General features: G+C 42.3%; 2 protein-coding genes across 5 annotated transcripts; both read right to left on the reverse strand.

Annotated features, from left to right (window-relative positions):
* Window positions 1-10,712: 10,712 nt before the first annotated feature.
* Window positions 10,713-12,076, reverse strand: LOC147880127 (NADH dehydrogenase ubiquinone 1 beta subcomplex subunit). Its single transcript, XM_087372011.1, has 4 exons — window positions 11,903-12,076; window positions 11,637-11,723; window positions 11,223-11,318; window positions 10,713-11,022 (listed from the first exon to the last, which is right to left on the reverse strand). The coding sequence occupies exons 1-4, from the start codon at window positions 12,032-12,034 to the stop codon at window positions 10,966-10,968; spliced, it is 372 nt and encodes a 123-aa protein (XP_087228137.1). The 5' UTR covers window positions 12,035-12,076; the 3' UTR covers window positions 10,713-10,965.
* An 8,487-nt stretch (window positions 12,077-20,563) lies between these two features.
* On the reverse strand, window positions 20,564-23,076 carry LOC147880128 (Cox19 family protein (CHCH motif)). Of its 4 annotated transcripts, none has more exons than XM_087372020.1 (4): window positions 22,945-23,076; window positions 22,639-22,818; window positions 22,350-22,478; window positions 20,564-20,838 (listed from the first exon to the last, which is right to left on the reverse strand). In XM_087372020.1, the coding sequence occupies exons 3-4, from the start codon at window positions 22,430-22,432 to the stop codon at window positions 20,727-20,729; spliced, it is 195 nt and encodes a 64-aa protein (XP_087228146.1). In that variant the 5' UTR covers window positions 22,433-22,478; window positions 22,639-22,818; window positions 22,945-23,076; the 3' UTR covers window positions 20,564-20,726. The 4 variants fall into 4 exon arrangements, with proteins under 4 accessions (XP_087228146.1, XP_087228144.1, XP_087228145.1 ...); XM_087372018.1 differs by having other exon boundaries at window positions 22,639-22,849; window positions 22,945-23,041; XM_087372019.1 differs by having other exon boundaries at window positions 22,350-22,488; window positions 22,639-22,849; window positions 22,945-23,041.
* Window positions 23,077-27,484: the final 4,408 nt, after the last annotated feature.

The raw sequence follows: 27,484 nt of genomic DNA on the forward strand, positions 1-27,484 counted from the left end.
CTTTGATATACCTTCGATAAAATTGGACAAATCCCAAGAATGATCGCAAAAAAGCGGTCAAACTCTGAGGGATAGGCCAAGTCAATATTGCAGCCACTTTCTTTAGATCCATTTCTACCCCCTCATGAGTAATAATGAATCGTAAATATTCAAGTTTTGCCATACACAGTACAGTTTTCTTTTTATTTACATAAAGGCTGGCTTTTCTCAAAGTATTGAACACTATTCTTAAGTGTTCATGATGCTCAGCAACTTTTGCTAAAAACAAGAATGTCGTCAATAAAATGTACTACAAACTTCTTGATATACGTGTGAGGGGGAAGAAAAGTAAGAAAAGGAGCAAGAGAGTGAGAGTGAGAGAGACACAATAGTGCGGGTGTGAAGTGATGAGTGAGCCACACCACAAACTCACTTAAGTTTTATTAGGATTAGGTTTACCCTATGACTGTCTTAAGACAGTCATAGGTGTCCTAACTTTAATTCTTTAATATAAGGGTAGGCAATGTGCCTTTACCCCAACAACCTCCCACCTAAAGGCCAATGTGCCTAAAGGGGAGAAAAGAATAAAAATACAGCAATATACAGTTACTGTATACAAGACCATAAAGTAAGAATGGTCTCATCCTAATCCCATGATGTGGCGGCAATGTGCAAACCGCTCTGTAGGCAAGCTCTTAGTTAGCAAATCTGCAGGATTATCATCAGTATGTACTTTCACAAGCTCAAGACGCTTGTCTTCCAGTACCTCCCTGATGAAATGATATTTCACTTCTATGTGTTTGGTCTTCTGATGAAAGACCGGATTCTTTGCCAACATGATAGCACTCTGACTATCACAATGCAGAACTGGCATATCTCCTGTAATGCCCAAATCTCCCACCAGCCGAGTAAGCCATATTGCTTCCTTGCAAGCCTCAGTGGCTGCAACATATTCAGCTTCTGTGGTTGATAGTGCAACGCATTTCTGCAACCGAGACACCCATGATATAGCACCTCCTGCAAATGTAAAAATATAACCGGTAGTAGACTTCCGGTTGTCTGCATTCCCTGCATAGTCTGAATCTGTAAAACCATGCACCAATGCATCCTGCCTACCATAGCATATGCACAAGTCTTTGGTACCTTTGAGATACCTCAAGACACCTTTCACTGCTTCCCAATGCCGCTTGCCTGGATTTGCCATATACCTGCTGATGACTCCCACCGCAAAAGCAATATCCGGACGAGTGGCAACCATGGCATACATCAAAGATCCAACTGCAGATGCATACGGAACCTTGGCCATTTCAGCCTTATCATCATCTGATCTGGGGCTGTCCTAAATGTGGAGGTAACGGGGTACTAATGGACTTCCCCCCCTCCATTTTAAACCTCTGCAGTACTTTGTCAATATACTCTTGCTGTGACAGAAACAAAAGTCCCTGGGACCTGTCACGAGTAATACGCATGCCAAGAATATGATTTGCATCCCCCAAGTCTTTCATGTCAAAAGACTTATGCAGTTGTTTCTTCAAAGCACTAATCTCATGCTGAGATTTACTGGCAATAAGCATGTCATCCACATATAGAATGAGTAGCATCAAACTGTCATCCTTTGCCCGTTTGGTGTATAAGCAATGATCGGTCTCACACCGATGATACCCTTGGGACTGCATGAATGCATCAAATTTCTTGTACCATTCTCTTGGCGCCTGCTTGAGTCCATACAAGCTTCTTTTGAGCTTACATACAAGCTGCTCTTTCCCTTTAACAGCATATCCTTCTGGCTGACTCATATAGATCTCATCATGGAGATCTCCGTGAAGAAAGGCTGTCTTCACATCCATCTGACATAAATCCATGTCAGCATGAGCAACAAGAGCCAACACTGCTCTCAAAGTAGTCATCTTGACTACAGGTGAAAAAATCTCATCAAAATCAATGCCCTTCTCCTGCTTAAATCCCTTGGCAACCAATCTGGCCTTATACCGAGGTAAAGCATTTGAATCCACTTTGACTTTGTAAACCCACTTGCATGGCAAAACCTTTCTGCCTGCAGGTAACTGCACCAAGTCCCATGTATCATTCTGAAGTAGGGAGGCCATTTCTGATTGCATGGCTTTCTCCCACTTCTTTTTCTCTGCTCTTCCCATAGCTTCCTTGAAGCTGGAAGGTTCACCACAATCTGTTAACATGATAAAATCAGCCACATTATTGGCTCCTGGAACAAACCTGGCAGGAGGCCGTTGTGCACGGGTGCTCCTCCTCACAAAATGTTCTGGATTAGGCTGCTGTCCAGCCTGTTCTTCATGCATGACGGGTGGCTGTACCACCATATCTGGCTGTTCTACAGCCCCATCTGTTGGCACATCCAGTGGTGCATCATTGGCAAAATTATCTGGCTGATTTTCAGCCTGTATACCCTCTTGAACAGGGTGATCTGCAGCAGGCTGCTGCTGCATATAAATGGGCATTCTTTGCTGTCCAACATCATCATAAATAACCCTCCTGTATTCCACAGGTTGCACGGGTTCCTTGTGTACACTATCTTCTTTAAAGATGACATCATTGCTGCGTATAATCTTCCGTTTAACGGGATCCCATAACCTGTACCCCATTTCACCTTCATCACCATATCCCATAAAGATGCATCTGATAGACTTTGGATCCAGCTTGGTGCGTAGATCTTTGCGTACATGAGCAAAGCACTCGCAGCCAAATACCCGTAAGTGCTTATATGAAGGTGGCTTGCCAGACCACACCTCCTCTGGCACTTTCAACTCCAAAGCCTTATTTGGTGACCTGTTAATAATGTGAATTGCTGTTTGCACGGCTTCTGCCCAAAAGCCATGGGGTAATGCAGCATAAGACAACATACATCGAACCTTCTCCTGAACAGTTCGATTCATCCGCTCACTTGCACCATTTTGAGATGCATTATGAGGGGCTGTGAGTTCCTGTTTGATGCCCTTAGCTTGGCAAAACTGCACAAAAGCATGTGACACATACTCACCCCCATTATCGGATCTGAGGCATTTCAGCCTACGACCTGTCCGATTCTCCACCTGAGCGACAAATCTCTTGAAAGCATTTAGGGCATCTCCCTTATGCTTCAAGAAATAGACCCACACCTTACGTGTGGCATCACCAATGAAAGTAATAAAATATTTGGCACCCCCTAGTGATAACTGTGGCATCTCACACAAATCAGTGTGCACTAGATCAAGTGGTGCTCTATTTTGGGGAGTTCTCCTCTTATGAGGAGTCACAGAATGCTTGCCAAAAATACAATGATCACAAGTAGGCAAATCTGAAAAAGAGAGAGGCGGCAGATAACCCAAACGTGACAGTTCTTGCATTCCCTTAACAGACATGTGTCCCAACCGGCTATGCCACAATGAAACCTTTGGCAGCTCGGTTATGGCAACAACATGATTACCCACACTGGAAACATAAAGAGGGTACAAGGTATCACTCTTAAAACCCTCAGCCACTACAGTATGGCCATCAGTAATCACCCATTTGGAATCTCCAAATGTGGTGTGGTAACCACTGTCATCCAATAAGCCAGTGCTAATCAGATTTTTCTTGATTTGCGGCACATGGCGAACACCATCAAGCATAAATGACTGTCCATCAGAAAGTACTATCTGTATACTGCCAACCCCTGCAATCTGACATGCATAGTTGTTCCCAAGATGAACAACTCCATGAGTACCTGTGTAGGAAGTAAACCACTCCCTATGAGGTGTAACATGAAAAGAGGCACCTGAATCCAAGAGCCAGGTGTGCATGTCATGGCCATCAATAACCAAAGCATGTGCTATTACAGCAGAAGAGCATAAAACATCATGTATGTCACTGTCACTGTCCTCTGCTGCAACATTCACTGCATCCAATTCAACTATCTTGGCCTTGCCTTTGCCTTTGCTTGCATTTCCTGCATCTTGTGTTTCAGCCTTCTTGGCTTTCTGATCCCGTATGAACTTGAAGCACTTCGACTTCACATGTCCCTTCTTGCCACAATAAAAGCATTCAATGTCCTTTTTGCCACGGGACTGACTGCGGGATTTGGACTTACTAGCAGATCTCCCCTTCTGCTGAGTCCTGCCTCTATCCTGTACCTGCAAAGCATTTGAAGACTTGCTGCCCGCATTATTCTTCCTGCTCATCTCCTCCATAAGGAGAGAGCTCTCTACATCAGCATAAATAAGAGTGGCATTTGAGTTTGACAGGGTGGTCTTGAAAGTGTCCCAACTCTCAGGAAGAGTACACAACAAGAAAGTAGCCTTGAACTCCTCATCAAGGTTCAACCCCTGTGCAATCAGCTGTGTAAAGATAGCATTGAACTCACTCAAGTGTGAGGTCATAGCTGTACCTTCCTTCATGCGAAGATCGACCAGCTTCTTCAGCCAATAAACTTTACTGGCTGAGCTCTTTTGGGCATACAGTTCTTCTAGTCTTTGCCATAGACCATAAGAGGTCTTTTCAGCCTGTACATTGAACACAAGAGTGTCTGAAATAGTGAGCATGATAGCTGCCCTCGCAGACAGATCAAGCTCTTCCCAATCATCAGCTGCCATATCAGATGGCTTGACACCCTTTACCCTTATGGGCTTAGCAATCTTCTTTAACAGAAGAACATTCAAGCACTGTTCTGCCCATAATGCATAGTTATGTGCTCCTTCCAGTTTCTTTATGTTTAGAATTGAAGAATCACCTCCTCCTGATGCCATATCAGATGAGGAAAGTACCTGACTCCCTGGAAGTAAAAAGACTGAATAAAAAAAAAGTTCTGATTTCTCAGAAAAAGCCTGCTCTATTCAAGAGCCAGAAGCACTCTCAAAGGTGCTGTTTTTACTGTCAGTAAAATCTGCAGCAAAACAGTAAATGTCCCTGCAAATACTGTACCTTCTGACAAACTGTTCTGAGCTCAAAGAAGGCATAAAACAGTGATTTCAGACTGCTGCTGCTGCTCAACAAGAGCTTAACAGTGCATACTAATCTGACAAAACCATTTCAGAAATCTGCAGCAAAACAGTAAATGTCCCTGCAAATACTGTACCTTCTGACAAACTGTTCTGAGCTCAAAGAAGGCATAAAACAGTGATTTCAGACTGCTGTAAACACTGCTGTACTGACTGTACTGATCACTTCTCCCACCTCAGATGAGGTATGTCACTGACTCAAATTGCAGAAATCACTTGACAAACACCCCAAAAACAGTAAATGACCCTTCAGCCTGTCACAAAACCTGCAACAGTAAATGGGATAAATCCCAAGCAATCACCCTTATACCAAGGGGAGAAAATGCAGCTGAAGATATCTGTAGGTAACCCAAGTGTTGTCAAACAAAGTCTGGGCAAAAGCCCCTTGATCTGACACCTGAATCAAGTGAAGAACACCTCAACAATGAGGTAGCATGCAATATGAAAATCTCTCTGACTCTTGTACCTGACAATGTGCAAAGCATAGACTGCCTCTGTGTACTCAGTAACAACACAAACCACAAAGTACAAACACCCAGAAGAAAATCTTTTGAGCACTGTCAACGATGGGCAGTTAGGGACCGAGTAAACTCGATGCGCCCTGACCAAGCGTGGCTCAACTGAGATTTTCAGAGTGTGTACAAAGAATGTGACCTGCAACAAATGTCACCAAATGCACTGCGGAAAGAAAGCAAATGTGTGCTCCCTGGCTACACACTGCCTCAAGGCATAGAAAACACCAACTGCCAGGCAAAAGCCCTATGATCTGCTCACCCGAAAACTGAGATTCAATCCCAGTAAAAGCATATATACACTGTCAGATACATAACCTGATATCTGCTCTATTTTCTTCGAAAAACGAGATTTTATTCTTCTTCCTCCTCGAATGCTACCTAGGCCTGCGTGCCTAGATGCCTGACGCAGCTCCCAAAAAAAAAAAACGAACTCCTCCCTGTCGCAGTTTCCAAGGAAACAGTACGGCGTCGTCCGTACTGACGGACGCCTGTACGGCTATGGTACGGAATCCGTACAACAGGTACGGATTTCCGTACCTGAGAGCGCACTGCGCGCTCTGATCCCGCACAGCCTGCGCTGACCCTGCGCAGGCTAGCAGCTAGCAGCTGCTGTGCCAAAAAAAGACCCGCGCCCAGCTCGAGTCGAACGCCTGCGCCTGCGCCCAGATCTGCTCGCCACCGCCTTGGAGCTGCCCTTGCAGCTCGACGCCGCCGCCTTGGAGCTGCCCTTGCTGCTCGACGCCGCCGCCTTGGAGCTGCCTTTGCTGCTCGACGCCGCCGCCTTGCACCACAGCTCGCTGCTCGAGCTCCGTCCGTACGGTTGTACGGACGACGTACAGCCGTACGGATCTGTCCGTACGGTAGGGGTAGGCTAGGGAGAGGAGGGAGTGGAAGGAGGGAAAAGAAAAGGGATGGCTCTGATACCAGTTGTGAGGGGGAAGAAAAGTAAGAAAAGGAGCAAGAGAGTGAGAGTGAGAGAGACACAATAGTGCGGGTGTGAAGTGATGAGTGAGCCACACCACAAACTCACTTAAGTTTTATTAGGATTAGGTTTACCCTATGACTGTCTTAAGACAGTCATAGGTGTCCTAACTTTAATTCTTTAATATAAGGGTAGGCAATGTGCCTTTACCCCAACAATACGGACGTAGTAAATCGTTCATAAGCATGACGAATGTAGCCCGAGCATTAGTAAGTCCAAATGGCGTTACCAAAAACTCATAATGTCCAAACCTGCCTCTAAAAGCGGTTTTATGCACACCCTCGGCTCTAATACGGATCTGATGGTAGCCACACTTAGAATCAATCTTACTGAAAATTATGGCCCCATGTAATGCATCTAACAAATCATCGATCCAAGCCATCGAATACCTGTGCTTAACAGTGATATTATTCAATGCTCTGTACTCTATACAAAGGCGGAAAGTATCGTCTTTCTTTTTCTGCAATATCACTGGCGAAGCAAAAGGTGAGAAACTGGGTTGAATCTGCCCCAACTTGAGGTATTCTTCCAGTTGTCTTCGTACCTCCGCTTCTTGGTAAAACTTAACCTATAGGAAGATCTATTTACAGATTCTGCCACTGGGATTAGTTCAATCTCATGTTAAACATTCGACTCTGGGGGTAACCCATAAGGTAACTCATCCCTAAAACAATCAAAGAACTTCTTTGCTATTTGATCAGCCAACTTGGCCATCTCCCCATTTTGGGTAACATCAGTGCTAGATATCGTCTAGATACGCATCGTACAGAGGGCATCTAAAAGCAAGGTGGTCCTCTGACTCAACCTCCTGCATGTCACATAAAGTGTAAATCTGTCCATCCCGTGAGAACACTTAGTGGTACCGTCACTACTCCTCAGGACTATGCAAAATTGTTTGATATGGACCTTCAAGATACTGAGCTCAAGCTTGGGATCCTTTGGTCATCCTCTCTCAACACAGAGTTGATGAGAGGACACTCAAAACTGCCCAATCGAAATCCTCAAGGCATGTGGAAGATGGATCCGAGTACAGCCGGAGAATCCATAAAACCATTCTCCAAGATATGCATGCAGTGCATAGTAGGCGAGGAGTTTCAAAACGGGTCTGGGGGTTTCGGAAATGTTTCGAGGCAAACCCGAAACATCTGTAAAAACGTTTCGTGCATAATAGGATATTTAAATATATATTTTTCCCCAAAAATATTAAAGAATTCTAGATAATTATCACCAGAATTCCAATACTTGAAAAAAACTCATGAAACATAGTGCACAGACATTTGATATGTCACTTAGAACTTGAAATTGGATGCATGAAACATATTACTAAATCATAAATCAGAAAATTAACAACACATCATTGTAGATTCAAGCATCAATGGTGGTATTTCAAAATTGAAAAGCATACATGGAATCATGAATCGTGATTTATGTCTGTGCTGCACCTAGACAAGCTTAAGAAATATGGGCTGAAGGTCAATTTCAGTATACGGGCAGCAATTTGAGACGTACGGGTGGCAAAAATGTAGCACGACACCAGATTTTCCAAAATTAGGACAATTTGGGATTTTTTAAACATTGTGGGTTTTTTGGGGTCCCGAAACGCGAGTTTCAGAACCTAAGTGTTTCATACGTTTTGGCTGTCCTGAAACGTGTTTCAGGCCTACTATGACGCAGTGATTACTATAGAAGCTGAGTTTTCCTCAATGTTCGTGGCGTGCCAATCAAGTCTTGTAAGTGTAGAGCTGTAGGAGATCCTCTCTGATGGCGTGGTCCACCTCGTGATAGCGAGCAGAATGGATGCGGCCTTAGGGCTACACTGAAATGGTAGCAATTTGTCCACATGGAATCTCACGTCTGTGCCATCCCCCCATGTCTGAGCATACCAACTCATTTGAACTCCATTCACTGCTAGTACCATAGACGAGATCAAGGCCAACCAAGGTAGACTATGTCATTCTAAGTGATGCCAAAGACCTCAACCTTGTGGAGATATGTGACCACCTAAAAGGATGCATCAAGATGTACACGAGTAGCCCCAAACTCTGCTAGCAAGAAATGGTGTGAAATTGATGGCTTGCTATGGATCATCCGTGCAAGAAGTAAAACTTGTAGTCTAACTCGAGACCAATCGTCTCAGACAGATCCATGCCCAAAAAGGAGCTACCATACATCTATCGGCTGGCAAACAAGAGAGTTGACAAGGAGAAAGTTGGTCTTGGGATCCTGAAAATGGGACTACAAGCAATGACACTCAAGTCTGGCACATGCAACATACCCTCTGCTCAATCAGGATTGCATGGTTAGTCGCATTGAGAAGTTCAGGCCCAAAAAGAGAGCTCCCTGTACGTATAAGACACAACAATCTCCACTAGTGCTTTGTCTTAATGAGCAGCTGCCCAAGACATGTTGAAAATCATAGCATTGGTTTTCTCAAGGTTAACCTTCAAATCATGTCTCACTGAAAGTTTGAAGTGCGTCCAAGTGTTGCCGGAGATCCTTGACTAAGGAAGAGAATAAAGCCACGTCATCTACATATAGTTGCATTGGGATCACAGATCTAACTAACAATGAGCCTAATACACCTAGTGCCTGTTGAATGACTCCAGCTCCTTAATATATAGGCCAAACAAGGGCAATGATAAAGGGCATGGTGGGTATGTGTAAATCAAGGAAGAAGAGGAGGACACGAACCCAATTGCAGTGGACAAGGGAGTCTCGTAAGCATGGGGATCGGAGGGTTGTGAGACTTGGGAGGGGAGAGAATATACTAAGAGAGAGGTAGGGGGCAAAGGCGGAGACTAAAGTGAGCCGCGTACATAGTTACCAAGAAAAGGGAACGTGGGGGGTCGGAACGGGAACGTTTCGGGAAGAGGGAGCGGGGGAACGGGAACGAGAACGCCACGTCATATGACATGTCATCAAATCACATGGAGACATACCAAAATATGCTAAGAATAACCAGATGTAGCAGCTCTAATCTTTCCATTTCAACTTTAGACTTTTACAGAAAAAAAATCCTTAGAAAACTGAAATATACATCAACACAAATTGCAATGTGCATTGTGCAATGGGCAATGTGCATAAACTTTAAAGCTTAAGCCAGGAATTGCAGATTACTATAGATCATAGAGGCTAGAGCATATAAGATGCAAAATACAAGAAAAGAAGCTTAGAAGGTAGTGGAAGGGGCTGAGCATTGATGCCCGAGAGCTTAGAGAGGGGGCTTAGTGGGCTGATGAGGGGGCTGAGTGGATGAGAGCTTAGAGAGGGGGCTGAGTGGGCTGAGTGCTTGAGAGAGGGGGCTGAGAGGCTGAGTGGAAGGGGGTGGAGAGTGGTTGGAGAGGGCTAAAAGCCCCCCGTCACCGCCAAAACAACGCTCCCGCGCAGCCCTAAACACGGAAGGGAACGTTTCCCAAGCGTTTCCAGACGTCCTGCACTGCCATCGACCTAGGAACGGCATTCCCACGTTCCAAAAAGACGGAACGCCATTCCCTGGTAACTTGGCCGGGTATCATCGTTGGACCCCCAAGCCTAGAGGATCATGTAAGTTCTCGGGGCATGGGATGGTATCTTTGGGGGGATGATTTAGTACCGTCCTTGTACATGGTGATATTGTCAGTTTGATTCCCGCTTTGGGACCCGTTGGCCCTTTGTACTATCAAAACCTTCCCTTTATCCTTCTCCTTCTCCTTCTCATGCTGCCTTGCCCTGCAGTCCCTATGTCTTTTCCTATCAGTATAAAGAACTAGCTCAATGTAAGAGTGAGAATCAGACTGACGGTACCGCCATGGACAAGGATGGTACCCCTCAATCCCCTCTAGAGATGCCATGTCATGCCCAGAGACACTTACATGACCCTCTAGTCCTAAGGGCTCCACCGACAATAGCCACCCACTCATATTCTCTCCCCTCCCAAGTCTCAACACTCAACATAAATGGGTTGTTGATGCAATCATTCCATACAAGGCATGAAATGTTACCACTGCTACCGGGTCTTCTCCAGCCCACCCTTTGCCCTCCACTCCTCTTACAGTCATACATACAAACATCGCATTGACTTTTCTATCAAGGTATTCAATATTTGATATACTAAAACCTATACTTCATCCCCCAATTATAGAGTCACAATCGCACATATCACCAAAGGACCCTTTAACTTGGCAGTACATCATGATGACAAAACAAAAATGGAAAATGAGGCCAAGAAGTACGCTCCAATTGCTCTTAGGTACAATTAAAGTGCAAAAATGAAGAGAAAACCTAGAACATTTATAGCACAAAACTTTTATTGCTGATGTTTTTACTTTGCTTGCAAAGCATTGCAAACCCCAATCGTACATTTATTTCAGAGTAACTTGTTTCTTATCAGGTGTACTTAAATGTAGCTTCCCTTTGAGTGTACTGCAAAATAACAAGGTGAGAGGAAAGGGAACTTTGGCATGCTTATGGAGCGCTCATGATTGTACTGATAGAGATGGAACTCTAACACAAATTCAAACCATCAAGGTTCTCCCCCAAGCTCGACGCGGAGGTTATCGTAGGGGTACTCCCGAGGTGTCTGGGAAAAAAGAACACAGAACATAATAGCTGAAAGAAATGCAAGAGATAATCTGACAAAGTAATCCTGTCATATTACATAAAGTTCGGACGATTTAGAAATCAAATAAGCCTAAAAAACTATCTTAAAACAATGATAAATTTATCAGCATGCAGTTCTTGAAAGTGAGACTGCCAACGAGGATAAATTTGAAAACGTACATATGGTATTCTGGATGCCTTATCATTCCAGGCTGCTAGAAGTCCAACGAGCCCGAAAAACCCGAATCCACCACACACCCATGCAAGCGCTTCGTACTGCATATGAACAATTTTATGCTATCGATATGATAACTTACTACAGAGCCAATTGAAAATAGTACCACCCCCGCCTTCCAATTCAAGGTTTTGCTCTCCTTTTCCAGTCCAATAGATTTTCTCCGAGCATCATGAAACATGTTTATCTGATTTCTCTATATCGCTGGTAGCAAAGGAAATTTAACATGCGTCTTCAATACAAACTGAACATTCCATCATTCAACTTGGTCACCAGAAAAGCAAGCAAATTTCCACGAAATTGCACTCCTAACCGGCATTTGACAACAAATTTGAGAACAAAAATAATCGATTCCAGACCTTTCCAACTGTTGGAGCCCAATCATCCAAACAAGGCTCAGGATACGGGCTTCCATCGTCCCAGATCAACTCAGCATCCTCTGGAAGCTGCATTTTTTTAAACCCAACATTTACGGACATCACGGACCAAAAAGAGAAGATAGAAGGGACTCCTTGTAATAAGACGCTCCATTTATCGTCACACCCATGTGTTTTCCTCGATCGGCAAGTTGTTGCATTCACGGCTTCAGCTACTCCAAAAAACCAAAAGGAAAGACATGACTTACAGGTTCCTTTGGGATTTCCATAGAGCCAACAGGCATGCCCATACCCGATCGAAGGAGGGCAGGGCGGGCAGTGACGCGTCGTCGGAATGCAGAAGCCAAACTTTTGGCCGCGCTTAGATTGGGAGCAGCCATGGATCTCTTTCTCTCTCTCTCTCCACAAGGCAATGTATTGTATTTAACTTGAGGAGCATTATTTGAATCCAACCACGAGTTGATCTATAGGTTTCCCAAATGCTTCATTTAAGGACACGATGAGAAATCACTACCGTGCCCTCTATGATGACCACTTGCCCTCTCTGATTCCAAATGTGAAGTTATGTGTTGCTCAGGGTGACGATGACAAGGCAATTAAGAGGAGAGACCCTCTCTGGTTCCACGTGTGAAGTTATGTGTTGCTCAAGGTGACGATGACAAGGCAATGACGAGGAGAGATGGAAATTTGGGAGCACTCACCTTAGAATTGTCATAGGAGTTTTGATGGATGTTCATGCAATAATCACTTATGCATGCACATGCTTAACTTGAGTGCGAAGTAGCTGTGTTGCTTGCCTTATTTGTCCATTTTTACAATTCCTACTGGTTGAATCAAATTTTTAAGGCTTTGCAATGTGGAAAACTACTCTCCATTTAGAAGCTCCTATGATGGATCAACAATTTTTCCAAACTTGGAAATTGATGAACCATTTGTAGATACACCCATTCTATTTGTGTGCCATGTAGATGAGTGGAATCGATAGATGAGCAACAAAGCATCAATGGTTTATTGTCTACCTTGTCCTTGCATAGCATATACGAATGGTCCCTACAAACATGATTTAATAATTCAAGTGTATTTTTATTGTCAAGGGGTTGAAGGTTTCTCATGCTTGTGATAGAAAGTGTTCCCTTTTACCTTTTAGCTTTCTAAACTAGCAATAACATCTTGAGGGGTGTTTCTTGAGTGTCAGCAGATCAAATGTTGATCAACCGTATTTCGTAGTAGAATGCCTTTGAGATTCCCTACCTCTCCACTCTTCTAATTTTCTCGCTTCATATTTGTTCATAAGTTTTTCCAATTTAGACTCGATAGATACATGATATAACCCCCATTGAGTACTCTTAACGAGCCCTTAGGTGATATAGGTGACGATATTGAATATCTGCTTGAGATAGCACAAGACACCCAACAAGCTCCGAGCGTATACTCTCATGATCTCTAGGTCAAAATAGGAAGTTGCTAAAGGCACAGCAAAACCCATCAATATAAATTAGTATAAGAAGCAAGTACACTCAACTCAAATATATTAACATAGTCAATAACACCAAGCCAAGGTCACCCATAGGCTCTAAACTATATATGTAGGTACTAAGCCTCGTCATTGAAAGCATCATCCTTATCTCTCTTAAAAACATTCCTCTCAACAAACAAACAATCAATCAAATGCCTAGATCCTAGTAGCCCTTCGTTCTATACATAGTCGCCTTGGGAGAATGACCTTAGAGGCATTCTCCATAATCCAATGGGAAGATGGTCCTAGAGCTGTTGAAGCTCTATACCATCTTCCCACTAGGTGATGGAAAATGTAACATTGCTTTGACCATGTTCACATACTCAATGGGTGCAATGTCTTAATCAAACTCATAGTCTACAAGTGGCTCCTCTCCTGCACATATATCATCTATAGTTTCAACACATATGCATGCCTACTCTTCAATGTCTACTTTCCTCATAGAGATAGACCAAGATGGTAAATCACGAGGAAATACAAAACAAACATTTAGCGTTGCATATTTATTTCTCTTGTTGTTGATAGAGCCTACCACATTGCCATACCAAACATCACCAACAATGTGCACCATATCCTTCATAGAGACCTTACCATCGTCTTGGATGGAGTACTTCTTTCCAAGCTCTACACAATTCTTTCCAAGATTTGTATGAGTACTTACCACCTCCATAATTGAGAATAGTAGTCCCTCTCTTGAGGAAATCATGCACAAATAAGCCTAGGCTAGCGCTTATAATGGTTGACTCTTGCACCTCAAAAGTCACCATTTTGATCCATAACACTTCCTTGATGAACATAGGAAACTTTATTGCTCCAAGTGGATCACATCCCACTATGTCTTACTCAAGCAAGATTTGAAATCATTTGTCTACATGACAAAAGACAAGTCGAATTAGCTCCAAAACCAAAGTAATGTAATATGCAATTATAGTCACTTGAGATAAGCTCAAGGAAAGATTTGGTATTTGTACCTTCATGGAACCATATGCATTTTGTGGTTGCTTTAAATAGGGCCTTAGCAATGTGTTTCTTAATAAAGTGACCTTGGTACCCTAACTCTATAGCCAAATGAAAAACTTGCATGCTATTCATGCTATAGATGGGTGGAGCATCCCTTAGAAGTCTTATTTGTGACGTATTGAGTTGAGGTAATTGGTTGCCACAACCATGATTTGGTTTATGAAATGTAGCTTGCAGCTCTACCTTATCACCTATAGCCCTACCTCTTAGTTGTACTACAAGAGGAAGCCTTCTTATTTTGTATTCCATTCCTGACCATAGATGATTTTGCTCATTCCATCCATTAAAAATGACTTGGACGATGTTTGAATCTTCATAAACCTCCAGCATAGGAAATCATCCATACCAATTCCTCTGGATCACAATGTGCACATCATTAGCTTCATTGAACTGTAGTAGCAAGTACGACATCAACTCCTCTAGTATAACGTAGTGGCCTTATGGTCATCCCTATGGGGGACAATGGCAGTAGTTGTGCATGTCACATGCCCTCTCTCATTTCATGAACCCATGGGAAAGAATGGGCTAGTGGAGAATGGCACATGTGACATTCCCCACCATGTTTTATGGAGAACGATAGTAGTTTCATTCCTTCCCCCATGCGGTTATGGAAAATGGTCGTATTGCTGCTTCCCCCTTATGGAATACAATAGCCACTAAAAGTAATGGAATTCCTTGTAATCCCTTGGGGGAGAATGGAAGTAGTTCCATTCCCCCCTTTGGTATTATTGAGAATCGTCCTAGTTGCTGCGGGATGCAAGAGTGCTCAAGAGAGGAAACACTCACAAGGTCAAAGAGAGATGGAGATGAGGACCACTCAATAGGAATCAACGCATAAGGTTGTATCACCTATCACCTTCATCAAATTGAAGGCTAGAATGATCCACACCATATAAGGGAGGGTAACCACCCATTAAGTAGGAATCAAGTCCCCATCATCCACATCTAACCCCTATCCAATATCCAGATTCACCAATGGCATGGATGTAGATATAAACCATTCTAATCGCTCTAATGTACAAATCCTAGCATTCCCCCTCAATATAAAATGGGTGATGTATTGCACTAACATCAGGCAATATCAACTCAAGGAGAAGACTTTATCGATTATAGGCTTATTATAAGGTTTTGGAAATTGAAGACATCATGGTAACTGGTGACACACTATCAAGGAGAGTTGTGTATTAATGAATGTGACTCTATAAAGTAGCTTGACTCTCGAAACTCTGTATGTCTTATACCTTAGTCATCCTCACACAATGACTAAGTAGTGTCCACATGGATATGATTGGCTTCCATGAGCATGCAGAAATGGTTTCTCGGCATAAGAAGGAAGGAGGGTCGTACCAATATCAATTATCATGGCATGGTAGTGACTACTACTTTACAAAATGAAGAGTAATAATACATATGCATGTTACATCAAACTACCAATATAAAATGAGGATACAATTGTAAAATAGAGTTAAAAAAGTATGTGACTATAAAAACCCTAAACCCAAAAAAGGGAATCCTTATTAGAAATGGAAGGACTTCTCGGGCTTTAAAAAATAGTGAAATATTGCTAGTAAAAAAACTCTCGAGCCAAGAATTAGCCGAAAAAATCAGCACATTAACAAGAGCTTTTCGTGGTCAACAATGAACAGGGAGAGAGCAAAAAATTAAAAAAAGATGTGTCCTTCTAGTAATTGAGAACCAATGAAAGAGCATAGAAGGGCAATTGGAGGCTAAGGCCCCTTGAGCCACATTAAAAAACCATCTTCTAGAATAAAAATGTGACAACAACACCCTCTAAAAAGACTGGCGATTAGATATAAGGCTTCTAAAAAATGTGTCAAAACACATTGGACAACAGTAACTCGGACTTCTGAACCAAGCCTCCAAATGCTCAAGAAAAATTCTCTGTGTAAAACCACAAGCTACTCTAAGAATTCAAGAGGACCTTTGAGAGCTAACATATGGCAAGAGTGATCAAAGATCGAGGGAGGGAGAACCAAGGCTCTGATACCATGTTATGAGCTACAAGAGTGCTCAAGAGGAAACGATCACAAGTGAGAAGAGAGATGGAGATGGAGGACCACTTAATGGAGTCAACACATAAGCTTGTATGGGCTATCACCTTGTTCAAATGTAAGGCGAGAATGATCCACACCATATAAGAGGGGTGACCACCCATTAAATAGGAACCAAGTTTCCATCATCTACATCCAACCCATATCCAATGTCCACGTCTGCCAATCACATGGATGTAGATTTAAATCACTCCAATGATTTTGATGCACAAATCTCGACACTAGTAACATTCTTAGGGGTTATTAGAAAGAAACTAATGACATTGTCTATATCCCCATTTGGGAGCGGTACCACTACTGGCATTCTCCATAATTGCATGGAGAGAATTATACTAATGCATTCTCCAACATGTGCGTTTGGTGAGTCACCACCATTGCATATGTAGAATTACATATCAAAAGTTACACTACAAGACAATCAAAAGTTACTTTTGATATTTAGAATTACATATCAAAAGTTACACTACAAGACAATGGATGCATAATTCTTGATACAACACCATGCATATCTATAGTTTTGTACGAAGGGAAGACATGGTGTATAACATGTAAAAATTTCAATAAGGAGCCACAAGCCTTCACCCCCTTCATTAAAATACATTGAAAGAGAACATATATACAATGGATGCATCATTTGTAAGAGAACACCATGCGTATGTAAAGTTTGTACTACAGAGGAGAGAGAGGTGTATGACATGTAAAATTTACTATAAGAAACCACAAGATTTAACTTTATTTATTTAAATTACATTGAAAGAGAGCCTACAGACAATGGATGCATCATTCTTAATAGACCATTATGCATATCTAAAGTTAGCAAAAAGTGTCTATGACATGAAGAAAATTTTCATAAGTACCACAAGCCTTAACATATGTCATTGAAAGACAATGACACCTAGATTATATTGACAATTATAAGTGAAATTATAGCTTCAAAATCATATTGCGAGATACATGAGGCAAGGGGCCAACAAAAGACATGCCGCACAGAGGTGGCTAGAACCTCCTTGACCACCTCGAGGCACTCTGTAGAACCCTCCACGCAAATCGTTGTGTCTTCTACAAAGTCTGAGCACAACAACTCCTTCTCGTGTTGCAATTGCTTCATAGATTTCACTTCAATGATGACCATGTCTTGCACTTTAGAAACCAATTGCGATGTCGGTGGAGGTGCATTACATTTTTGTATTGCCTCATGGAAGACTTCTTGCTTTTTATTACCCTCCATATCATGAACCCTAGAGTTGCAAGCCGAAGCTTGAGCTCACTTCAAGCTCTAGGTAATAGATGCGCTATTCTGGATTTGAGATGGTCTGGTATGTCTTTGTGCTAGGAGTTGGGGCAAAAGCTGCAATAGTCGAGTAAGAGTCGAGGTAGCAAACTTTTTGGTAGGCTCCATGCTGGCCTAGAGAGAGAGAGAGAGAGCGAGATTATTAGAGTCTTCAAGGGTCGGTCCATAAGATTTATTAGAGTCTTCTAGGGTCGGTCTGTAAGACTTAAAAAAATACATACAGTGAGAAGACGTGGAGGGGTGGGACCACTGAGCAACATCACACATCCAAAAATCCCATGAAAGGTAGATATATAGCATGATGTCACTGTGGGAGGGAGTACATAGCGTATTATATGATATATCATACCAAAGAGCAAGGAAAAGCTGTGGAGAGCTCACTATTGGAGGGAATGAAGCATAAGGATGGAAAAACTGGCTGTCCACCTATGTGGGGGGTCATTTGTATGCTATATAAGGGACCAAGACCACTGGCCGGCCAAGAATATTGTACTACTGACATCACAGTTATGTTCTTAATTGAAGGGGGAAGGACCATCACCAAAAATCACAAAAAGTACAAAGGCTAGAAACTCAAAAGTATCCAATTGAGATCCTCAAAGCATGGGGGAGATGGATCCAGTGTAGCTAAGTAGGTCAACCTCTCATATCTATAGACAATGCTCTTTGTAGAGATTGCTTCATCGAAAGCTCACTAGATATTAAGTCCTATAAGTGTGGACTTGTATGAGACCCTGGCAATGTGTTTAAGACTCACAAATCATCTACATGTCAAGCATACTAATATCTTTTATCTCCCTCAATCACTAATGTCCTAAACACACATAGGATCAGCCGCAATAACTTGCATCAACCTAAGGTCATGGGTATGTGATGATCTAGAAGGTTGTGTCAAGCTATAGTGAGGAAGCTCTAAACTCGACCAAAAGGATCTAGTGTGGGACTGAAGGTTTAACACGGAAAGTAATTAAAAGTTGGATCCTCAAATCGAGTCCAATCCATCTCTGATACATCGAAGCTCCAACAAGGTCTACCATATATACCAACTGAATAGACCAAACAGTCAAAGTGAAGAGACTTGGATCTTGGACACAAGAATAAAGCACTGGCGCTTGAGCTTGGCAAGTGCAACATAGTCCCTACCCAATTGGGCATGCCTAGCTTATGTCATCATAAAGATTAGACCGAATAAGAGCACTCCTTAATACATATAGGATGCAACAATCTCTACTGTAAAGTACTCTCTATGTGTGACTACCCAAACATGTTGAAGATCATAAGCTTGGTTTTACCAAGATTGACCTTCTGACCACATCTCACAAAAGGTCTAAAGTGGACCCAAATGTCACTAGAGACCCTCAACAACAACGAATAAGATCACATCGTATGTGTAGATAAGAACCTAAACCAAGGATCTTGCTAAAGATGAGCCCGTGCCGCTTAAGATTGACCTTCTAATCACGTCTCACAAAAGGTCTAAAGTGGACCCAGATGTCACTAGAGACCCTCAACAACAGCGAATAAGATCACGTCATATGCATAGATGAGAACCTAAACCAAGGATCTTGCTAAAGATGAGCCCGTGCTGCTTGGCGTCTCAATGAATGTCTCAAGCTCATCTATGTAGAGCCCAAATAAAAAAGATAACAAAGGACAACCCTGTTTGTACCAATTGTGCACTTGGCCACCTCAATCCATCCAACCACCACCCGAACCATGCCTGAAACCCTCTCATAAAGTGTCAAGACTACCCAAATAATCTATCCTACATCCCATTACCTTTAAGGTCATCCATAAAGTTGCTTAGAATCATTCTACATCAACATAACAATGACTCCACCATGAACAAAACTCTTAGAATCAATTATCTTAACTAATCCTCAACCCCTTTACAATTACCATTGCAAATGCTGAACTTCAACATCTTGATTTCTTGCCCTTTTGATTCTAGGAGCCTATCTCACAATACAAAATTTGTTCCAACTTGATAATTAAATATGTACAAATGCATACTTGATACATGCAATGCATGTTGGGATGATAGACCCTCTGCAAAGTCATGACTATGTAGCTCCGTGTCATCCAAATTAAATTTTCCTCATGACCATATTAATCACAAGTGAATTGGCATTTTACATACAAATTAGATTCGATATGGGAATGGATGCAGTGAATCTGAGATGTCATTCTCAAATGATTCACAAGATAGCTCATGCACATATATACTATTGTTTGACAAGCATTCGTTCAAGCGAAGACCAATAGCTATTATTAACCTTTCTCAATAAGATCTAATGTAAACGAAGGTGCATACGTGATGTTACTCACAAGATAGCTCATGCACATATACTATTTTTTGACAAGCACTCGTTTAAGCAACGACTAATTGCTGTAGAAGAAAAGAGTCAAATAGACAAAAGAGTTACAAAATATCATCAAGTCAAAGCACACATAAGACACTAGTCATGACAAGCAACATACTATATTCTATCAAGGGTGGCATTCCATGATAGCAGTCATGGTAAGAGCAAATATGACTGAGTGTTATATACTATCCAAATAGATGATAGATGGAAAACCTAGGTTTGCACAGTGGGTGCGGTTCAGCATCATTTGTTTACAATGGCATAAATGAAAAAATAGTTCTGTTGGTAGTTGTGGTAGAGGCAATAGACGTGGAGTATCACATTCTATCAATTGATAATGCTCATATGGTGGGTATAGTTCTGCATCCTTTGTTAATTATGCTGCAATGCTATGTTTTGTAAAAATGTTCGTAGTCCTATGCTCAAAATCACAACTTAAAACAGTAAATTCTCTCTCTCTCTCTCTCTCTCTCTCTCTCTCATAACTCGGGATGTAGCAAGTCATTTTTTGGTGCTGGTACTTTCTCATAGACCCGTGAGGTCTTCTGCAGACGTTAATCTCTCTCTCTCTCTCACACACACACACACTTAATACATAATCCTACTCCACAAAGTACATAATACCAAATTTTATGTACAAAGTAGAAGAGAACAAGAATCATAGTCAGGATTTTGTACATCCACAAAGAGTGGAACTTTTGATCGACTCAGAGACAGATATGTTTAGTTCCTAAAGATTCACCCTCGTAAAAATGATCAAAATGGGCATCCACAAAATCTATAAGGACGCATTGCATTCCAAGGGCATCATTCAGTCTTCTTTTTCACCCCAAGAAGGCCAGACAAAGACGCACAATGTGTAGACTTGTACTTGCATTTTTCACAACAAAGTTGCAGAGCCTCTATAGTAGCACGACATCTGCAAAAAGATCAAAGTACTAGATTAGTGAGCAAACCTACTTTCTCTAGGACAAACCCACCTCTATTAAATTTCACACTAACAGTATCAGTAAAGCTAGTAAAGCTCAATGATAAATTTGATACACATGGATTGATCACTGCTACTGAAATTTACACGACAGTGTCTACAAGAATCAGCTAATTTCACCAGACAAGGAGTAGGAGGGAGATCACCATCAGTGGGCCAGTCGGTCAACTAACCGTCATGAGTGACGGATCCTATGTATGCTGTCTAGAGAACCAACTCCGTCAGTCGGCAGAGGATATCAACCCATCTCGTTTGTATATAGTAGAGCTAAATTGATAGAAGATAGAAATACTTTTGGCTCTCCAATAAAGGATTTAGCCTTTGTGGGGATCCTAACGCTAGCAAAAGGCCAATCTTCTATGCATCCGGCAATTCCTTTATTTTGATAAAGGAGCACATCAACCTTGTATGAAGTCGCCTCTATTCAGCACTTGTGGAACCTGTCTATGATTTAGTTTGGTCTTGCCTCTGAATATTGTGAGCGGCTAGTAGTAGCAGTCTTTAAGTAGGAAATGCTTTACGCTCTTATCACATGGTACCGTTTCGCAAACACCGCGCAGTTTCTAGCCATACCAAGCAGTATCAGTTGCCCTGCATAGTCCGTGGTCTATACCGGCGGTAGTTATTAGGGCATCAGTAAACACTGCCGGTAACCTTCCTGTACCATGCGGTACATGTCCAATCGGCACGTGTGGCAGCCTGGATCGTCTGATTGGGAAGGATATGAAATCCTGTGCATTGAGATACCACCCGGTACAGGAAGGGTACCAGCAGTGCCTGTGATAAAATCTATAAAAGGACCCCGCCCCTGCCACTACCGCCCTACAAACATGTCGCTTTCCATAGAAGCATGAGGATGGAAGAAAATCTTAAAATCTTAAGTTTCCCTATCGTTGGCAGTGGAAATGCTTTTAGGGAAGCCTTCAAGCAAAAGACAGTACAGAAGATTCATGCTTCAGACCAGTCCATATTTGTATATACCTAGATGAATCCAGGAACATTCCCAAACTCAGTCCATATTTGTACTTAAATTAAGAGATTTACAGCTGAGCAACCATCAACTCCATGCAGATCGACACAGGTTGAGATTACATGGATGATCGACACAGGTTGAGATTGCTAATCCATGCTCAGGGTAGGTGAAAACCTTATTTCTTGGGACACCCTGTGGTACGGTCCCCCCCACTTGATTCTTAGGGGGCCTCGAACGTGCTTGAAAAAACTCTAAACAACTGTAACATAGGCCCACAGAAAGGAATGGGAAAGCGAACGGGAAGCAATGGGAGATCACAAAGTACAGACACAATAAAAGAAAGGTTGGAACGCCACACGTCAAGCTCCAGAGGGCGAAGGTTTTGTGAACACGTTGCAGTTATTACATATATGATCATCGTCTTAAGCTCTCATCTTGCGGACAATCCACGTCTAGATATCTAGCATACCTTTCAGGTACGAAATCATTCTTCTTTAGGCAGGTCTGAATATCGCACGCTTCCCTATTACAAGGTTCTTTGCTTTTCGACATTCGGAAACTGCAAAACGTAATTTGTTCCCTTTAAAGCTCGATCGACCTGTTGGAACCTTCAAACAAAAGAAAAGGTATAGGGTTACTAAAATTATAAAGGCGTAGGGCTAACAAACAATCTTTTATCAGAATAAATGGAGGCAGTACGGAGGAAAGGCCAACAGTGCTTCTGCGAATCTCATGAAACAAAGAAAGCGAAACGAGACCTAGGCAATGTCTGAGTCATCGAAATCGTCCTCAAAGCTATTAAAGAAATCAATGTCCAAGGGCTTGACATCGGCGACGGAATCCCCGAAGCAATTGATGGCACGATGATGGTCAAGGTCCATATCCATTGCAGCGGAGGAGCCAGAATGGTCCATGTCCCCAACAAATACGGGGAAGGGCTTCATGGGTACAAAGTGATGTACAAAAAACCTAAATGCAATCCAGAAACAGAGGAACGAGCAACAATTCTCAGCTAGTGCGAAGATGAACCCTAAAACACAGACAAAAGGGAGACAGAAACATACCTCGTCCTGCAATCCTTAATATCGTTACATTGGTCTATTCAATATGCCCCTATATATATAAGGACGACCATCTGTTTTTAAGGCCTACAAGTAACCTGACCTGTCTACGATTGCCTTTAATAAAATTTAAGGTCTCATTTATAAATGTCAAACTTTGAGGAATTTTAAGAAATTTGCACCCATAGATATAGATGTGTGTGTGAGCGCAAACACACATATAAACTTCATGGTATTCGTATTAGAAACTTTAGGTACCTAATTATATTTTCTAAGAATTTCAAATTTCTATAGTGCTCCGAAAGAATAGTTTTCACTCTTTTTGTCCCCTAAAATCCTCGATACTCTTCTTTTCTTGGGACATGGAACTCCCTTTTCCCTGACACATGGCAGGTTCAAAATAAGAAAATATGTAAGATAGAAGAAAACTAAGAACATGCCCTAGAACTATTGAATGGTTTTCAATCTATGCAACGAAGTGCTATCCTTCAAACATCCTCATCTAAGGAATGATGATTTTATTAGTGTGAGAATATCCCCTTGCATATCCATGTGGTATTGAGGCTACTCGACTCCTTGCACGTTGTGAATATCATCCCCTCACAATCGATGCTTTGCTAGAGGTGTGTGGGTTTGAGTCTCACCACTTGTAGCAACTTTGAGTTCACCTTCAATTCGATTTAGTGAGCATCCGCCTCTGCTGCAGATTTTTGCTCACATCCCTTACTATTATTGTTCTCCTAAAGGCATGTCAACTGGAGATATTAATTGTGGCAGCTTTCGGTTCACCTTTAATTTGATTTAGCATGCTAACTAAAAGACAAAGGTGACCAGTTGTTGCTGCTGCAATCATCATTTCCCATGAGGATCTGTTGCCTCTTTTCCAACCCTCACCATTTACCTTCACAAGAGAAGGAGGGGTGCCTTGGGAGTGCAACCTCACAAATAAGGAATATAGAGATTTCCTCATTACCATAATTGCCTCTCATCCCCAATCCATCTTTTTTTCTTAATTCTTCCATGTTTCTTTCCTCATTACCATAATTGCCTCTCATCCCCAATCCATCCATCTTTTTTTCTTGGTTCTTCCATGCATGGTTCTTGTCCACCTATCGCCATCTCTTCAGGAAATTCCCATCGTGCAAGCTCCGCTACCTTAGAAACCTGCCTACGTCGCCTTTGTGGGCATTTTGGGCTAGCGCTAATATATATATTTTCACTTATCTAATCTTTGTGAAAGACCTTGCAAGCAGTGAATGGCAGGCTAAAATGAAATCAATCCCTCACTTTAGAACCTTTATAGTATCTATGTACCCATACTCTTACTAATCTGTGCTCGCTTGAAAATGCATTGTCTAGTTGACCAAAACTCTTCACTCTTGTATATATCGCATTCGAGAGAAACAATGTATCAGACTCTCGAGTAATCCTTCTAGATATTAAATCTTTGAAGCTATTTGAGGTCTCCATTCTAGTGCACGCCAACATTTGGTAATAGGAAAGGTTCCAAAGGAAAAGATCCGAGGGCCCCTTCCTCCGCTTCACTCGTCATTGGAAACACCATTTCTTCCCCGTCCTACTTTCAGTGATCAAACTCTGATACATATATATATACATATAACACACACATTACATTAATATATTATATTATATAAAATATAAAATATATTCTATATATATTGTATATTATAATCTATATTATAATATAATATATTATATTATAATACATATCTCTTATATTATATATGTTCTATTATATTCTCTCTCTCTCTCTCTCTCTCTCTCTCTCTCTCTCTCTCTCTCACACACACACACACACAATCTCTCTTCCTCTCTCTCTCTGTGCTCTCTAGACCTCCCCCCGGTTGAAATCCATACATCATCATGAATGGATTGAAACTTGTAGCTGAATGTTTGGCACTGTTATATGCAAATTCTAATATGGACAAATACTGTTCCCAATTAGTTTGTCATTTACTTACAAATGCTCAAAGCATATCCTCAATGATCTGATTGACCCTTTTAATTTGACCATCACTCTGTGGATGATCCGCGGTGCTCATATTCAATGAAGTTTCTAACCTCTTGAACACAGCCCTCCAAAAATGGATGTTAAATTTGCTATCTCGATCACTAACAATACCAGCTGGTAGCCCATACAGTCTATAGATATGCTCCACAAATAGCTTAGCTAATTTTGGAGTTTTAACATCTTCACTGATAGGAATAAAATGAGCCATCTTGGTCAACCGATCCACAATTACCCACATAGAGTTGTGCCCCCTCTATGTCCTAGGTAACCCCACAATGAAATCCATGGAGATGCTTTCCCATTTACCAATGGAATCTCCAATGGGTGTAGGAGACCTCTTACCTTAAGGTATTCATCCTTGTTGACCTGGCATTTTTGGCACTTCAATACATAATCTTGGAGGTCCTTACCTATTCCAGGCCAAAAGAATTGTCTTTTCAGAAGCACATATGTCTTGTGAATTCCCGGGTGTCCAGCACTCGGACTATCATGACATTCAAAAAGGATTTGGCGCCTAATATCATTATCATCGGGACACATACTCTACCCTTGTAGAGCAGGTAGCCATCTTCAATACTATATTTTTTCCACTTGAGTCCTTTATCACACCAACCTGTGGTGTGTCGCCATTTCCATGCAACTCCTCAGTGAAAGCCTCTCGATTAGTGAGGATCAAACTCACATTTCCCCTTTAAGGACTCTAGGAAATCATTCTAAGAAGTGAGGATCAAACTCACATTTCCCCATTAAGGACTCTACTTTCCATATTTCAGAGAAGTGAGGATCAAACTCACATTTCCCCTTTAAGGACTCTAGGAAATCATTCTGAAATTGAGTAAAACTCAATTCATTAACAATTGGCATTCGACTAAGAGAGTCTGCTACCACATTGAACTTCCCTTTCCTATATGTCAATTGTATATCAAACTCTTGCATTAACTCAACCCATCTAGCTTTTCTACCTTTAAGCTCTGGCTGATTACAAATCCACTTGAAGACTCTACCCTCTTTTTCAAACATAATGGAGTTATTAAGATAACTCCTTTGTAAGCTATGCCCAAGACTATACAACCATTCTCGACCAAGCACTACATCTGTTCGGTCGAGATGCATGATTTGGAAATCCAAGGCATCCTGATAGCCTTGAATATCCACCTCTACACCATATATCATGGTATCCCAAACTTTTTTATCACAGCCCTTTGCCAAAGAGACCACATATTTATGGGCACTCGGACTCTCAGGCAATTTTAATTTCTTAACTAACGAGTAGTTTAAGAGATTATGTGTTGCACTATCATCGGCCATCACTCTTACTCTTTGCCCCTTAATTTTTCCATGCATCCTCATTAAATCATGAGGACCAAAGGTGGGCTGCTGCATTGCCGATGATAAACAACACATGTGGGTGCTATCCTCATGATAGACCTCTACCTCAGTGTACTTTTCAGTACCATTCAGCGGTAACACTTGTGCCGCATGCACTTGTCTTTATGGAGGTCTATTTGGGGCTTTAGCTCCCGCTAGTTTATTTTTAGGGCAATTCCAAGCAGCATGGTCTTTGCCCAAACATTTGAAGCGAAGATTTTCTTGCCTGGCCCTTTCATAATCCTCTTTCTTTAAGAGAGGATAATTTTGTGTTTGAGGTTTCTTAGGTGGTGCCTGAGGAAACTCCTTCTTAAAGTGCCCCTTCCTTTTCAAATTGGGAAATTTATTAAACTTTGGAACATAACATGTTTGCTCTGAAGTTCTAACTCTAGATTTCCCCATCGTATCATCATATTTTTTGGCATACTGAATGGCTTCCTCAAAGGTTTTTGGAGAATTTCTTTTCACCTCAACCTTATAAGTGTCTTTGAGACCTCTCACGAAACCCCCTCCCTCCCTCCATTTCCCCCCCACCCCCCCTCCATCTCCACCACCCTTTCCCCCTTCCACCACCCCCCCCCCTCCACCACTCCCTCACCCCCTTCACCACCCCCTTTCCCTGCCCCCCTCTCACCCCCCCATCCCCCCCTCTCTCTCTCTCTTTCCCCCCCCCCCTCTCTCTCTCTCTCTCTCTCTCTCTCTCTCTCTCTCCCTCTCTCTCTCTTTCCCTCCCCCTCCCTCTTTTCTCTCTCTCTCTCTCTCTTCCCCCCTCCCTCTCTCTCTCTCTCTCTCTCTCTCTCTCTCTCTCTCTCTCTCTCTCTCTCTCTTTCTCTCTCTTTTCCCATCTCTCTCTCTCTACCGCCCCCCTTGCCGGCTGCTCCCTATACAAAACTAACCTAACTAATCTACCTACTAAGCAAGGGCCTTAAGGCCCTTTCTACTTAGGGCTAGCGCCTGCAGCGACGCTCGCACGTAAAGTCAGCCCCAAGCGGTGCAGCGGCGGCGCCTACCCAACGCCCTCGCCACCTCTGCGTCCTGCCCCACCCCATCCCGCCCGCCACGACAAACCCCCCACCTGCCGCTCACGCCTCCACTCCCCTCCCCTCCACCCTCCACATCCCTCCCGTCCCCTTTGTTCGAAAC

The sequence above is a fragment of the Dipteris shenzhenensis genome, chromosome 33, assembly GCF_047967505.1.
Source record: "Dipteris shenzhenensis isolate YYH24624 ecotype China chromosome 33, Dip_SZ_1.0, whole genome shotgun sequence".
NCBI lineage: Eukaryota > Viridiplantae > Streptophyta > Polypodiopsida > Gleicheniales > Dipteridaceae > Dipteris > Dipteris shenzhenensis.

Excerpts from the sequence above, each read along its gene's own strand:
- LOC147880127 (XM_087372011.1), bottom strand. The coding sequence starts at position 12,034 with ATGGCTGCTCCCAATCTAAGCGCGGCCAAAAGTTTGGCTTCTGCATTC. Across the intron at positions 11,724-11,902 it reads TGGAAATCCCAAAGGAACCT|CTTCCAGAGGATGCTGAGTT; the intron begins GTAAGTCATGTC and ends AAAAAAATGCAG. Across the intron at positions 11,319-11,636 it reads GGGCTCCAACAGTTGGAAAG|TACGAAGCGCTTGCATGGGT; the intron begins GTCTGGAATCGA and ends GTTCATATGCAG.
- LOC147880128 (XM_087372020.1), bottom strand. The coding sequence starts at position 22,432 with ATGTCGAAAAGCAAAGAACCTTGTAATAGGGAAGCGTGCGATATTCAG. Across the intron at positions 20,839-22,349 it reads AATGATTTCGTACCTGAAAG|ATGTCGTGCTACTATAGAGG; the intron begins GTATGCTAGATA and ends ATCTTTTTGCAG.